The 15,093-nt window shown below is 43.2% G+C and overlaps 1 protein-coding gene across 4 annotated transcripts in view; it reads right to left on the reverse strand.

The window, feature by feature from the left end:
* Positions 1 to 15,093, reverse strand: part of RABGAP1L (RAB GTPase activating protein 1 like) — a 426,173-nt gene that overhangs the window by 280,043 nt on the left and 131,037 nt on the right. For all 4 annotated transcript variants that reach the window (XM_075320137.1, XM_075320138.1, XM_075320140.1 and 1 more), the window contains one exon: positions 9,655 to 9,808. In XM_075320137.1, coding sequence (XP_075176252.1) covers positions 9,655 to 9,808 — 154 coding nt within the window. The remainder of the gene's footprint in view (positions 1 to 9,654; positions 9,809 to 15,093) is intronic.

Here is a 15,093-nt window from a genome sequence, read left to right on the forward strand (position 1 = left end):
CGCATGTGCACTTTATCTGCCCTGCTGAGGGAAGATCCAAATATTGTAGTGTGCATGCGGTGTTTGACCTTTACTCGCGCCTGCGCATTACAGTACTTTGCTCTGCTCTCAGCATGGCAGATGAAAGTGCGCATGCACAGGAGTACCATCAAGGCCTCTGTGTGGATGACGTAAGGCGCACCATCTACACGGAGCTGGGAAGGAGGATGGTGCTGGATAGAAGAGAGGACGCGCCGGACCAGAGAGCAGTGATGCCCATTGGATTGGACCGCCCCCTAGGTGAGTATAATAAAGGTGTTTTTTTGCGTTACACAGATATGCCTGGCCTCTTATATACAGTATTCTAGAACGCTGTATATAAGAGCTCACTGTTGGTGGCTGCAGCTTATAGGGGAAAAACCTGATGACCGTTCCCTTTAAGGGGTATTCTGATCTCAAACTCATAACTATGGAACGCCATTACTTTATGATCAGTAGGGGACGATATTTGGAATCCCCAACAATCCTAATACAGTGGAACCTTGGTTTACGAGACCAATCTGTGCTCGTAAACCAAGTCACTCGTCTAGCAAAGCAAAATTTCCCATAAGAAATAATTGAAACTCAGACAATTAGTTCCACAACTTGTGCAATGTCCCATCCTGGTCCCCCATTGTGCCATTCCACACACACACACACACACACACACACATATATTATGTTCACCTTACCCGCCGTTCACTTGGCGGCCTCCTGGTTCTTGTAGTCCGCAGGTATGTGTATCCGGTAACCATCGCGACGATGCAGGAGCTTCCGTTGTCAGCGTCAATGTCATACACAGGAGCCGCTTGCCTCTGATTGGTCAGCGCGCTGACTTTGAGAAGCAATGACAGTGGAAGCTCCTGCATCGTCGCGATGGTTACTGGATACACATACCTGCGGACTACAAGAACCAGGAGGCCGGCGAGGGAACGGAAGGTAAGGTGAGCATAATGTGCGTGTGTTTGTGTGGACTGCAAGAGCGGGTTAGAACACGGTGAAAGTACGGAACCGGAAGTGTGTGCGGTGAGTATTTGCTCGTACAGCAAAGCTTGCTCATAAACGGGAGTTACAAATTTACAGGAAGCTTTGCTCGTATAGCGAAATACTCACACCAAGTTACTCGTAAACCGAGGTTCCACTGTAATAAAAAAGGCGACGTACCGATTTTTTTGCTGCATTCTCTTCATTTACACAGTGAGGGGGAGAGGAATAAAGCTCAAAGAGGGCATCAGCAGATGATGGAATTGCTATATAAGCTATGGTGTAATAATCTAACATACAAATGAAGCTTCGCTTTAAAAAAAAAAAATGGTAAAAGCACCAACTCGTTGGTGCGAATTGAAGATAACAGATCTAGGTAAAGTAGATAATACGTTAGTTGGAGGCCATTTTATGCCCTGCTTACATCGGCCGACTATGCTTTAGATGTGCACAGAACGACCTGTCATAGATCGCTCATTCTCAGTAACACATTTCCTATTTTCAAAGAGTGATGCACTGCTGAGAATGATGATCTTTTCAACAGCACAAGAAGATCATTTCACCCAACGAACGAGCAGAGAGCTCATGTGGGTGATCAGCAGCCTCTTTAGACCTTAGAATGCTCATCTGGAATAATCGTGTAGTGTAACCGTACCTTTACTGTCCACCCAAATAATCCAGCCATCTTTCACAAGAGGCCAGTGACAGAAGTATTGTTTGTAGACATCGGATCTAAGCTTCGCTCTGAATTCACAGTCATATAATCCTGCTCTATTCTGGGCTTCATTATTCAGCACCACCGTCAGCTCCCATCAGTTCTGTTAAGTGCTGTTGAAAATTCATGTTTTAAATTTTGTGTTAATATTCTGTGTTTTTATCCTTTTTATTAGACATGTCCCATCCTTGATTTACATCTATGATAGTTTGGACCTCTAGCAGGATATGCCATCAACATCTTCGAGGGAACATTGAATATATTCTGTGTCCGAATGTTATGTTTGTTTATTATCCCATTATCATGGTGCCTATCTATATATTTGTAATTTTGATATGTAACTTTTAACATTACTTTGAAACTTGTTGTTGTTGGGAATTGAATTTATGTCCTTTATGTGCGTGTGTGGGTGTGTGTATGCACATGCCAGTGCACATCCTTACATGTACATACACTTGGGCTGGCGTGTGTATATATATTATATATATATATGTATGTGTACTTTGGAAATAGTTCTATTTCATATTGAATGTTCATTTAGCATTTTGAATACTTCGTATATATACATATATTTGGGTTGGCGTATGTTTGTGCACATTGGAAATAACTTTATTCCATACAGAGTGTTTATTTAGCACTCCGAATACTTATTTTCATTTTTGAATATGATAGATTATATTTATATACTTAATATTGTTTTTAATGTGTCCATGTATTAATAGCCAGCCACTGATATGGTTGTTCTTTGTTAGATGCCTATATATATTGTACATTTCCAATGCCATCATCCCTTGTAGGGCCACGTATTACATTATATATAGGCAGTTATGACCATCTTAATCGTCTTTTCGGGTTTTCCCCTTTTATACTATAATAATTATGTTAATGTGCTAAGGTGCATGTCTTCAATGCTGTGCATCTTTATTCTATTCTATGCACAGATGTATTTAGATGGTCATCCTGCTAGCCTTTATATAAATCATCTATATCGCTGCATTAACATTACCGTATTCTAACTTTTGCATATGATGGTCCATCGGGGCGCGCACGCATGTGTGCCTCTCGCTCTGGGGCGTTCTCGCATCACTGTGTCACCATGCCTCGCGCGGTGTCCGCTCACGTGACTGCCGCGTGATTCATCACGTGGTGGTCACGTGACCGTGACGTCGGGCGACTCATGACGCGGTGGGTGAATAGCGTCCTGGAGTTTTATGGCAACACATGCGTCACACTACCGCCCACAATCGGATTGGACAATGTCTCTTTTTTAATGCGCACTTCCCCTACTCACACCACTCCCCCTGACGAAGGCATTTCCCGCCGAAACGGCGCGCACGCATGTGTGCCTCTCGCTCTGGGGCGTTCTCGCATCACTGTGTCACCATGCCTCGCGCGGTGTCCGCTCACGTGACTGCCGCGTGATTCATCACGTGGTGGTCACGTGACCGTGACGTCGGGCGACTCATGACGCGGTGGGTGAATAGCGTCCTGGAGTTTTATGGCAACACATGCATCACACTACCGCCCACAATCCGATTGGACAATGTCTCTTTTTTAATGCGCACTTCCCCTACTCACACCACTCCCCCTGACGAAGGCATTTCCCGCCGAAACGGCCGTCGGGTGTACGCCGGTCCTGGCCTCCCGGTCTCTTTAAACAGGTATATAATTTTTCTTGGGACACTGTTCACTGTAAGGTTTCTGTATGGCCGATATGGCCTTGATATCTAATATACAATAGAGTCCACGGGGTGACTTGTGTGGTATATATGTTGTACCATCTACTCTTATATATACTATACTTATATGCCTGTGGTTTTCGGCAATTTTGCCTCTTTTGTTATAGATATAACTACTTCTATCTACTATGTATATAATTAATGTGTATACAGTTCATAAGTTATTGACTGTACATTTACCGGGAGTTCTGTAACCGGCGTCTTTTGGACTGTGCCGCTCACCATTTACCCTAATAAAGCTTTTTTCACTTTGCAATTGGGCTTTTGGTCGTTCCTTCTTCCTCTTCTTTTGGTTCATTATTCAGCACCACCGTCAGCTCCCATCAGTTCTGTTAAGTGCTGTTGAAAATGCTGCAATCAATTTGAGTAGTAAAAATATTCTATGCCCCACTAACGGAGTAACTAGCAGTGTTGTACTACATGAAAGATTATTAATCTATTTAGATAGGAAAAAAAAAACGTGCCTTACAAAAAAGGCACCTGCTGTAAGTAATATAGATTAGCTGTCACGAGGTGACTTGTTAGGATAACGGGGAACAGGGGCTCCAATGCTGTCCCTCACGCTAGGGAACCCTTGACTATGCATAACCTCGAAGTTACTCTTGATGGTGGAGATGCCAGAGTCCTCTTCCTAGCTATGCTCCTGACTAGTGCTACTCTGATACCCCCCTTTCACCAGGGAAGAATGAGGCAGGAGTGTGATGGAAAACTGATAAAACCAAAACAAGGAAAAAACAAAAATCTGACACACTACATGCACACAGGAACAGACTATGAGACACTCAGGATTAAAGCAAGAGTAGGACGGTAGCAACAAAAAGGCAACAAGGGTTGACTGTACAACTGCACTCAGTAACAAGTTTAACAACCACTAAGATCACAACACCTCAACAGACCAGCTAAGAAAAACTATAGCTTGCATAGCTGGAACGATCTTGGCAGTATATATAGGAGGGGGATCAGATATGATTGGCTTCCCCACAACATGTGATAAAAGGAAACTAACAAGCAGACTAGCAGAGATTTGACTATTGCTAGCCTGCCCATGAATTACAACTCTGCAGGTTGATGCCCAAGTCTTCCTGCGTTTATCGCAGACACCAGAAAAGTTATCAGGTGGCGTGTCAGAATCTGTAGTCTAAACAGAACAGCCACCGCCAAGACAGTAGGCGAAGTTTTTAAAAATCTTTATGTGAAATTAGCACACAGAGACTTTTTTTTTTTTTTTTTTTACAAAATAAAATAATAAAATAGGCAAGAAGCTATACAACTTTATAAGATACTATTGCAGTTAGGGACCCCATTCACATACCGACCTGAAGTTCTGCGCAGAGGACAGGACCAGAAAAAAAGAATCCAGGACCTTGGATTGGTGACTCTGAAAATTGTAGATTCACATTGAAGGCATCAAAACTATGGATTAACACATGTGGAATGAAATATTTAACAAAAAAGTGTGAAACAACTGAAAATATGTCTTCTATTCTAGGTTCTTCAAAGTAGCCACCTTTTGCTTGGATTACTGCTTTGCACACTCTTGGCATTCTCTTGATGAGCTTCAAGAGGTAGTCACCGGAAATGGTCTTCACTTCACAGGTGTGCCCTGTCAGGTTTAATAAGTGGGATTTATTGCCTTATAAATGGGGTTGGGACCATCAATTGTGTTGTGCAGAAGTCTGGTGGATACACAGCTGATAGTCCTACTGAATAGACTGTTAGAATTTGTATTATGGCAAGAAAAAAGCAGCTAAGTAAAGAAAATGAGTCGCCATCATTACTTTAAAAAATGATGGTCAGTCAGTCCGAAAAATTGGGAAAACTTTGAAAGTGTCCCCAAGTGCAGTGGCAAAAACCATCAAACGCTACAAAGAAACTGGCTCACATGAGGACTGCCCTAAGAAAGGAAGGCCAAGAGTCACCTCTGCTGCGGAGGATAAGTTTATCAGAGTCACCAGCGTTAGAAATCGCAGGTTACCAGCAGCTCAGATTAGAGACCAGGTCAATGCCACACACAGTTCTAGCAGCAGACACATCTCTAGAACAACTATTGAGAGGAGACTTTGTGCAGCAGGCCTTCATGGTAAACTAGCTGCTAGGAAAGCACTGCCAAGGACAGGCAACAAGCAGAAGAGACTTGTTTGGGCTAAAGAACTAAAGAACACAAGGAATGGACATTAGACCAGTGGAAATCTGTGCTTTGGTCTGAGGAGTCCAAATTTGAGATCTTTGGATCCAACCACCGTGTCTTTGTAGAAAAGGTGAACGGATGGACTCTACATGGCTGGTTCCCACCGTGAAGCATGGAGGAGGAGGTGTGATGGTGTGGGGTGCTTTGCTGGTGACACTGTTGGGGATTTATTCAAAATTGAAGGCATACAGAAGCAGCATGGCTACCACAGCATCTTGCAGCGGCATGCTATTCTATCCGGTTTGCGTTTAGTTGGACCATCATTTATTTTTCAACAGGACAATGACTCCAAACACACCTCCAGGCTGTGTAAGGGCTATGTGACTAAGAAGGAGAGTGATGGGATGCTACGCCAGATTACCTGACCTCCACAGTTACCAGACCTGAACCCAATCGAGATGGTTTGGGGTAAGCTGGACCGCAGAGTGAAGGCAAAAGGGCCAACAAGTGCTAAGCATCTCTGGGAACTCCTTCAAGTCTGTTGGAAGACCATTTCCGGTGACTACCTCTTGAAGCTCATCAAAAGAATGGCAAGAGTGTGCAAAGCAGCAATCAAAGCAAGCAAACGGTGGTTACTTTGAAGAACCTAGAATATAAGACATATTTTCAGTTGTTGCACACTTTTTTGTCAAGTATTTAATTCCACATGTGTTAATTCATAGTGCTGATGCCTTCAATGTGAATCTACAGTTTTCAGAGTCCTGAAAATAAAAGAAAACTCTTTGAATGAAAAGGTGTGTCCAAACATTTGGTCTGTACGAATATATATAATATATATATATACACATATACACACATATTTATTTTATATATATATATATATATATATATATATATATATATATATATATATATATATATATATATATATATATATATATATATATATATATATATATATATATATATATATATATATATATATATAAAATAAATATAATATATATATACATACATACATATACATACATATATCTATCTATCAAATAAAAGCAGAATCGCATAGCGGCTCATGTCACGGCTCCTCGGTACCACATGTGGAAAAGTAGCTCTTGTTAAATCACTTGATATAAAGCCTTCTTCCCTGGCGGTATCTCATCCACCGTGCTGCTGTCTGCCACGGCGCTGCCTGTTTGTTATCTAAACACGAGGCTAAAAAGGCAGCGGCGCAGATAAATGTCACACTCTATTTCCCTGCACCAATACTATTTTCTCTGCCTTTTGTCACCCGCGCCTTGTAGAACAGGAAGAACTGCACTAATGTGAATGAATTACAGTTCAGGAACAAGAACGTATGAAGAAGCGAGGACGGCATATTCTGGGAACGGTATTGTCCGGGTGAAGTCAAAACATTTTTTGGATACCAGAGACAAGGTTTTCAATAGAAACATATTTTGGCAGATTGTTGTAGTTAGTAATGTATTTTTATGACTGATACTCTACAATCTGACACCGCATATTTGTAGTACACAGGCACATAATAAAAAACAATTTGCATAATTATGCTTAAAACAGAGGGACCCCTTCGGGGATATTTCTGCTTTACTTGAATTCCATATTTTTTGGATTACAAAACGCACTTATCCTCCCAAAAATTTGGGAGCAAAATGAAGGGTGCGTCTTAAAATCCGAATATAGCTTACAGGGGAAGAAGGGGGTGGGGGGTGCTGTCTGTGCAGTTCTGTGTGCGGCGGCCAGGTGCATGTCGTTGCGTGCGGGCGGCCAGGTGCCTGTCGGTGTCGGCTGCCTCTCTGTCCCGGCTGCCTCTCTGTGTGGGTGAGTGGCCTGCTGGCTGCGACTCTGTGTGGGCAGGCGGGTGGCTGTGCAGCGAGTGTCCCAGTCTGTCCGCGGTCCCGGTTTCAAATGATGGCGCTGGGAGTCCACGCGTGTGCAGATGGAGCTCTAGGATGAGAGCTCCATCTGCACTTGCGCAGCTCCGGGCGCCATCACTTGAATCAGGTCTGCGAACAGACTGGGACACAACACACCGGCCTGCTCCACCGCTGCCGCTGACTTGCCTCTGCCACCACGGACCCGCCACAACTGCTACTACAGCCCCTGCCTCCTGTGACCCAGCTCCACCACCGCTGCCACCCCGCTCCAGTAAGACAACACCGGAGTCTAAGACGGACCCCATTTTTATTTATTTTTTACTTTTTCTCTCTAAATTTGGGGTGCTTCTTATAAAACAAAAAGTATGGTACATACCGGTATATTTTGCACTGAAAATAATTTTTACAACTGAGTTTTTCGTTAAAAACTTTGCACAGTTTACCTTTATAGACTCGTTGTTTGCCTGCATATTGCTGAATACCAAAAGGAGTCAACTGAAAATCTGTAAGGGAACGGTTCTGACCAAGAGCTTTTAACTACTTTAAATAGATCTTTTTCTAAACTCCTTTGTGCCGATTTATGAGCACAGAGCACTTGAAAGTTATTCTAATCTTCGGTATGGTCAATAAAAGGCATATATGCCCCTTATAAAATCTTTTAGTGATTTCTAGTGATCAGTGACCACTACCATGCTCAGGTACTCCGTATTTGTAAAGCGCTGCAGAATATGTTGGCGCTAAAGAAAGAATATTATTATTACTACTCATAAATGAGCAGTTGGATGCTCAGATTGTTGAGACTCGAGTACCAGAGTATAATGGAAGTTAATGAGGATTCTAGTATTTTTCCGGAACATTTTCCAGAAAAACGCATGTTTCTACTTAAATGTCCTCCTGTCATGAAAAATTACTGTTGTGTGAACGTATGTTCTACATAACTTTCACCTCAAAGCCAAATATCCCTAACTTGTGAGTAGTGTATGTCTAATGAATCTCTACCATAAATCCTTATCATTTGATAAAATGTTCTAAATATGTGTGAGCCACGAACAACCAGAACGGAAAACCACAACAACTCATTGTTGGGACGCCAAATCAACCTCAGTGATATATAAATGTGTAAGGCTGTTTTGGGCCGACATGGCACATGCACATAAGACCTTCATACGCAATAGATGAATGTTGACCGAACCTACCGATAACGACAGGACATGTATGGGGGCACCAGCTGACTGATGATTGGATATAATGCCCATGGTACATGTCCGTTTTCAGGCAGTAGATCGCAGGGTTCCCCTGAAGGTAAGTCATTGATCGAGATGTCTGCCGGGGGCTTTCTTAGGAGAACCCAAGTGTGCTCGGTCAATTGAGTGCCTCTGTCTAAAGCCCCCGTCACATTTAACGACTTACCAGCGATCCCAAAAACGATGCGACCTGATAACGATCGCTGGTGAGATGTCACACAGACCTTACCAACGACCTGTATAACGATCTCGGCGGGTGTTGGGACCATCTTAGGAGGTCATTGGTAGGTGTCAAACACAGCGATGCGTCCTGCCCAGCAGGATATCACCTTTGAACAAAATGGTCAAGAACATTCAGCAACGACTAGCGATCTCACAGCAGGGGCCTGATCACTGGTAGGTGTCACACATAACGAGATCACTGACGGGATTGTCGCGGCGTCACAGAAACGGTGATGCATCAACGATCTCGTTGTGTGTGACGGGGCCTTAAGGAGAGTTGGCAGAGATGGCTCTTGGCCAAACGATTGGCCCAAGCGTTGTTCGGCTGACAGCCATCTAATGTGTATGGCTAAATATCAAGGTCATTTTGGCAATTTGAAACCTCAGTCATGTCTGGATGGCACTGTAGTTGTCACCATTCAGCGTTACCTTTCCTGTAATGGTGGCTACAGCTCATTCTTGAAGACCTGTAGCTTTCCAGCTGCCAACAAAGAAAGATGGATAGGTTATGGCCTTTGCTATAGATACTGTGAGCATTAAATCCTGTGCACCCTTGTGGAAAGGTATCATGTGTAACTTCGGGATGCACATGTCCAACGTCCAAAAGACACTAATTAGTGAGACGCAGATCTTGCATTTAAAAATGTGAAATTATAAATGTTGATTCGATTACAAAACTCAAATAAGGTTATGTATCTAAAAGCCTTCTTACTTTTACGATGAGGTTCTTGTACTTTTCCATCATTTCTTGATCCGCATGGCAGCCAGCAAGAAGTTGCCAAACTTCTGCTCTTAGAGCCTCCGGCACCCCTCCTCTCTTCACCAACGATGAAAGTCCCTTTGGTCTCACGCTTAGATTGCTGTGCCTAAATAAAAGGAGGACACAGGGGTTAGTATAAAGAAGGGATTTCAACATTAAAAGCGTTTTCATAATAATATATTCTATTGATTAATTCAGAACTGTTGGTAAAATGCAAAAAAAAATCCAAAAATAAGGCCCATTAAAGCACATGTAAGAGAGGGAGGCATGAAAACTTGTTCCATATAAAAGGGGTCTGAACAGTTTAAGACCTCCCACCATATCGGATTGCACATTTGTATAGAAGAGATGGGGCAACCTTTTTATTGTGTATTTTTTATTATCATGGTGGTCACTTAGTGTTGAATTTGGTGCATCTATGCAAGACACTGTTCACTCCGCTCAAGTGGAAAAATGCAAAACCTAAAAACAAAACTCTGCACACCGTGTAATTCATAATCGTACCCAAAATCAAGAATAGCTACAAAAGCACAATACAACATTTAAAGAGGACCTGGCACTTGCTCAATATAATGGAGTTAAATATCCTGTACCAATCCCTGAGCTTCCATGATTCTGATGCGCTTTTCCATTTTGCGTTGTATCACTTTTTGCAGAGATACTTACATCTGCTGCTTCTAGAGTGCAATATGTGAAATCTCTGTTTGCAGTGCAATTGGGTGTTTCTTTGACTTTTCTTTGAGAGGGTGTGCACTTTCACAAGAGTCAGGGAAGGGGGAGTGAAAACACAAGTCCATACAGCAAGGGTGGGGAACGTCCGGCCCGTAATGACATTTCTGCAGCCCCTGGGCAGATTCCCAGGGACCGCAGTGCTGGGGCAGCAGCAGCCGCATCTTGCTGGCTGCTGGCCCTTTAAAACTCCACACAGCATGTTCAATGCTGAATGCTGCAATACTATACCGAAAGGCAACGTCCCCACGCTGGCACAGGCTAGCATGAGAACGTACTTTGTAGGCGAGGTAAGAGCGATGTGCGCTTCAGTCCAGAAGAAGAAGAGTGATTGCCCCATCATCTCCCATGTCCTACTGTGCCTGCAGCGGTGCCCAGGAGCAGCAGCGGCGCTCTGAGGCCCGCCTTCAGCAGCGGCGCTCTCTGAGGCCCGCCTTCCTATAGGAAGATGGCATCAAGAAATGGATGCTTGAGGAATATTCTGCCATTCTGAAGCCAGTTGGGCAAATAATCATCCACTGCTGGCAGCTCCTTTTTTAAATTACTAACCAATAATGTCCAAGATGTGCTCAATGTGAGACAAGTCTGCAGACATCGCAGCTTTTGGTAGAACATATAGACCATACAGGCTGCTCACAGTAATGCGAGAAACATGCGTCCGAGAATTGTCATGTTGAAAAATGGTGATCTTGTAAGAATAGTCATTCCATGTTTGATCCATTCTGTATTGAAAGGGAAATGTGAAGTCACAAACCAAGACTAAAGGCCCCGTTACACGCAACGACGTATCTAACGATGTATCGCTGGGGTCACGGATTCCGTGACGCCCATCCGGCATCGTTAGCGACGTCGTTGTGTGTGACACCAACGAACGGCCGTTAACTATCAAAAATACTCATCTTATCGTTGATACGTCGTTCATTTTCAAAAAATCGTCGATTGTTGAGGTTGCAGGTTGTTCGTCGTTCCCGAGGAAGCACACATCGCTACGTGTGACACCTCTGGAACGACGAACTACAGCTTACCTGCTACCGCCGGCAATGAGGAAGGAAGGAGGTGGGCGGGATGTTACGGCCGCTCATTTCCGGCCCTCCGCTTCTATTGGGCGGCCGCTTAGTGACACCGCTGTGAAGCCGAACGAACCGCCCCCTTAGAAAGAAGGCGGTTCGCCGGCAACAGTGACGTCGTTAGGCAGGTAAGTCCGTGTGACGGCTCTTAACGATTTAGTACGCCACGGGCAGCGATTTACCCATGACGCACAAACGACGGGGGCAGGTGCTTTCACCAGCGATATCGATGCGTGTAAAGCCCCCTTTAGGCATCAAACATTGTCTACAGAAAGCTTCAGAAGACGACTGCAAGACAATGGTCTACGAGACACACGGCCAGCTCATTTATTGTCAAGAAAAGAATGCCACAGCTATAAAAGGAGACCAGACGCTTACACATGCAGCACTATAGGGATTGTTGGTAATTATAAAGAGTAGGTCAACTTAAAAAAAACAAAACAAAAAACAAGTACAAAAGTAATATAAACTGTTTACTAATTTTAATCCTTGTAAGTGTAGGTGGCTAAGGAGGAAGGGGCAGTCGCATTTTGCTTATCCCGAGGTGTGAGCACTGTACACCACTCACTCTCTTTTTCCTTTAGCGATCAGTTGGGACCTCACAACTAGAGTTGAGCGAGTATCTAACTACTGGTACTTTCTATACTCATAACAAATACTGTCTAATACTCGTGCATTCATTCTGAATAGCGTGTGTAATGCAAGTCAATAGGGAGAACTCGTAATTTAACAAGTAACCTGAATTCCACACTATTCGCTACTCACACAAATACAGTAGTACGGCATTTGTGTTACTCGTTATATTGTGAGTTTTCCCGATTGACTTGCATTGCACACGCTATTCGGAATGAATACACGAATATTAGAGAGTGCTCATTATGATATAGCGAGTACGAATAGTTAAGTACTCGCTCAACTCTACTCAGAACACAAACTACTAAACCAAAGCTACCTCCTATCAAAACTTTTTCACTAGTTAAAAGGGAATCTGTTAGGCTGCATACACACATCAGTTTTTTGCCATCAGGCGCAATCCGGCAGAAACATGAAAAAACGCATCCGGCGTCTGTTGACTTTCAGGATGGGGAGCTCACCACCCTAAAATTATCAGCCAGCAACCGCCCGGAATTGCCGTATCCATTAGATGCGACAGTCCCGGGACTCTACCCGGCTCATCCCGAATTGCCCTGGTGCGGTGGCAATCAAGGTAATAAAAAGTTAAATGGCAGCCTATAGCTGCCACTCAAGTCCTAGGTTAATCATGGCAGGCGTCTCCCAGAGATACCTTCTATGATTAACCTGTAAGTGAAAGTAAATAAACACACACAACGAAAAATCCTTTATTTGGAATAAACAACAAAAAAAACCCTCTCATTTACCACTTTATTAATCCCCAAACACCCATCCAGGTCCGAGGTAATCCACACGATGCTTTCAGCTCTGCTACATGAAGCTGACAGGGAGCGCCGTAGAACACGACCGCTCTGTGTCAGCTCCACGCAGCAACTGAAGTGAGCCGCGTTGTCACCGGAGACTTCACTCAGGTAGTGCCTGCGTGTGTGTGAGGATGATAGGGGTTGTAGTGCTTGCGTGTGTGCGGTGATAGGGGCGGTAGTGCCTGGGTGTGTGCAGTGATGATGGGTGCGGTAGTGCCGGTGTATGCAGTCACGATGGTCGGTCTCTCTGTCGCTCAGCATGAAAAAAAACAAAAAAAAAAAAGGATCCGTTTTTTGCTAGATCTGCCGCATCCGTTTTTACACAATCTGACTGATCCGTTGCATCAGGCACACGCCGGATCGTGCCTGATGCCAAAAAAACTGATGTGTGAACATAGCCTTACCAGGTTTCTTTCCCCTAATCTGAGAGCAGCATAACGTGGGAGATCAGTAATAAAAGATGTGGAGATAACACTGCGCTAAGAAAAATAAGACCATAACGTGACCACATTCCCTTATCAATTTTGCATGTAAGTTGGATAAGACCCTATTGCGCTTTCCCCCATCCCTTCAGCTTTCCGTTCAGCATAACGTAAGGGCAGAGATCCTGATTCCAGCGATGTGTCACTTACTGGGCTGCTTAGTGTAGCTTTGATAAAATCACAGTTTAATCAGCAGGAGATTATCATTAGAGGACTACTGTTGTGCTGCAGGTAGTCCAGCAAATGTATGAGCTCTGCAGCAGAAAAAACGTTAAACTTTAAAGGGAACCAATCACCAGGATTTTCGTATATAAGCTAAAGCCAGTGTTATACTCGCACTATCAGGCTGATTCTATACATACCTGTAATGGTCAGCTCCAAAGTTTAGGTTTTGAAATCCAAGAAAGTAAAGTTTATAAAATGAGCCGCTTGTTGAGCGACAATTGCACTGGAGCAGATCATATATTTATAGTTATTCCCGCCCCCTGTTTCTATAATAATTATGCTAATTCTAACAGGGGGAGGGGATAACTATGAATATATTATCTGCTCCAGTGCAACTGTCACTCAAAATGCAGTTCATTTTATAAACTTTACTTTTTTGGATTTCAAAACCTAAAACATCCGAGCTGACCACTACAGGTATGTATAGAATCAGCCTGATAGTGCCAGTATAGCACTGGCTTTAGGTTATATGCGAAAATCCTGGTGATTGGTTCCCTTTAACACTGCACAACAATGCAGATGAGAGGTCCTTCATGGTCTATGAAAAATCCCCCAAAAGGCCATCAACCAAATTTATCACCCATAATTTGTCCCCCTTGACACTTGCTCATGAGGCAATGAAAACGCCTAATTTAATGATAAAATATAAAAGCCCTGTAAATTTTAGAGGACGCACTGTGTTAAGCCTGGATATTGTGTGGCATTTTATTACGCGGTGGTGGTTATTATATTAGTTGTGGTCTGAATAGCGACGGGGATGCAAAATGTTTATATACCATGGGACCTTCCCTTACGGATCATCTTGTGTGAAGTCCTAGGCTATGAATCGTTTGCTCGGTATAATATTATAATATAATAAGATTAATCTGAATTTTGAATGTTTTATGTATTGCTTTCTACATATACCTGACTGAAATGTTGCAAGGATTGTATATGCAAACAAACTATGCTTAGGGCTAAGTAATGAGTTTGTAGTCTCATAAATAAGTAAACTGACATTCTTCAATAGAACAGGTTATTTAAAAACCGGTTAGACTCATGAATAAGCAAAATTCTTGAGTAGAATCTCGTCTGTTCCCAGATACACCTAAATGACTTAAAGGAATGCTGTTTTACAGGACTGTCCAAAAAGCTGTATAAAATGTTATAGTTTTGAATACACGGGCAGAAGGCCTCCACTGCTCCCACATAGAGACACATTTCTCTGTGTGGTCATTTTCCTGATTCATATACATCTGTGCAGTTCTGATTTGAAATCCAACTCCGTGACCCTGAGAGAGACCCGGAGGTCTTCCCCAACACTTGCATTAAACTGCAGGCGGAGGAGATTATTACGTTGCACCGAAACTCAACATTTCTTCTTTCTATTCAGTACTGGCTGTTATACAAAATTCTGAAATTAAGGTTAGTAATAAAAAGTCCATTCTCTAGAGGAGCCCAGAGAAGAGTCTT

This window comes from Anomaloglossus baeobatrachus, chromosome 8 (assembly GCF_048569485.1).
Source record: "Anomaloglossus baeobatrachus isolate aAnoBae1 chromosome 8, aAnoBae1.hap1, whole genome shotgun sequence".
In the NCBI taxonomy this organism is placed as follows: Eukaryota; Metazoa; Chordata; class Amphibia; order Anura; family Aromobatidae; genus Anomaloglossus; species Anomaloglossus baeobatrachus.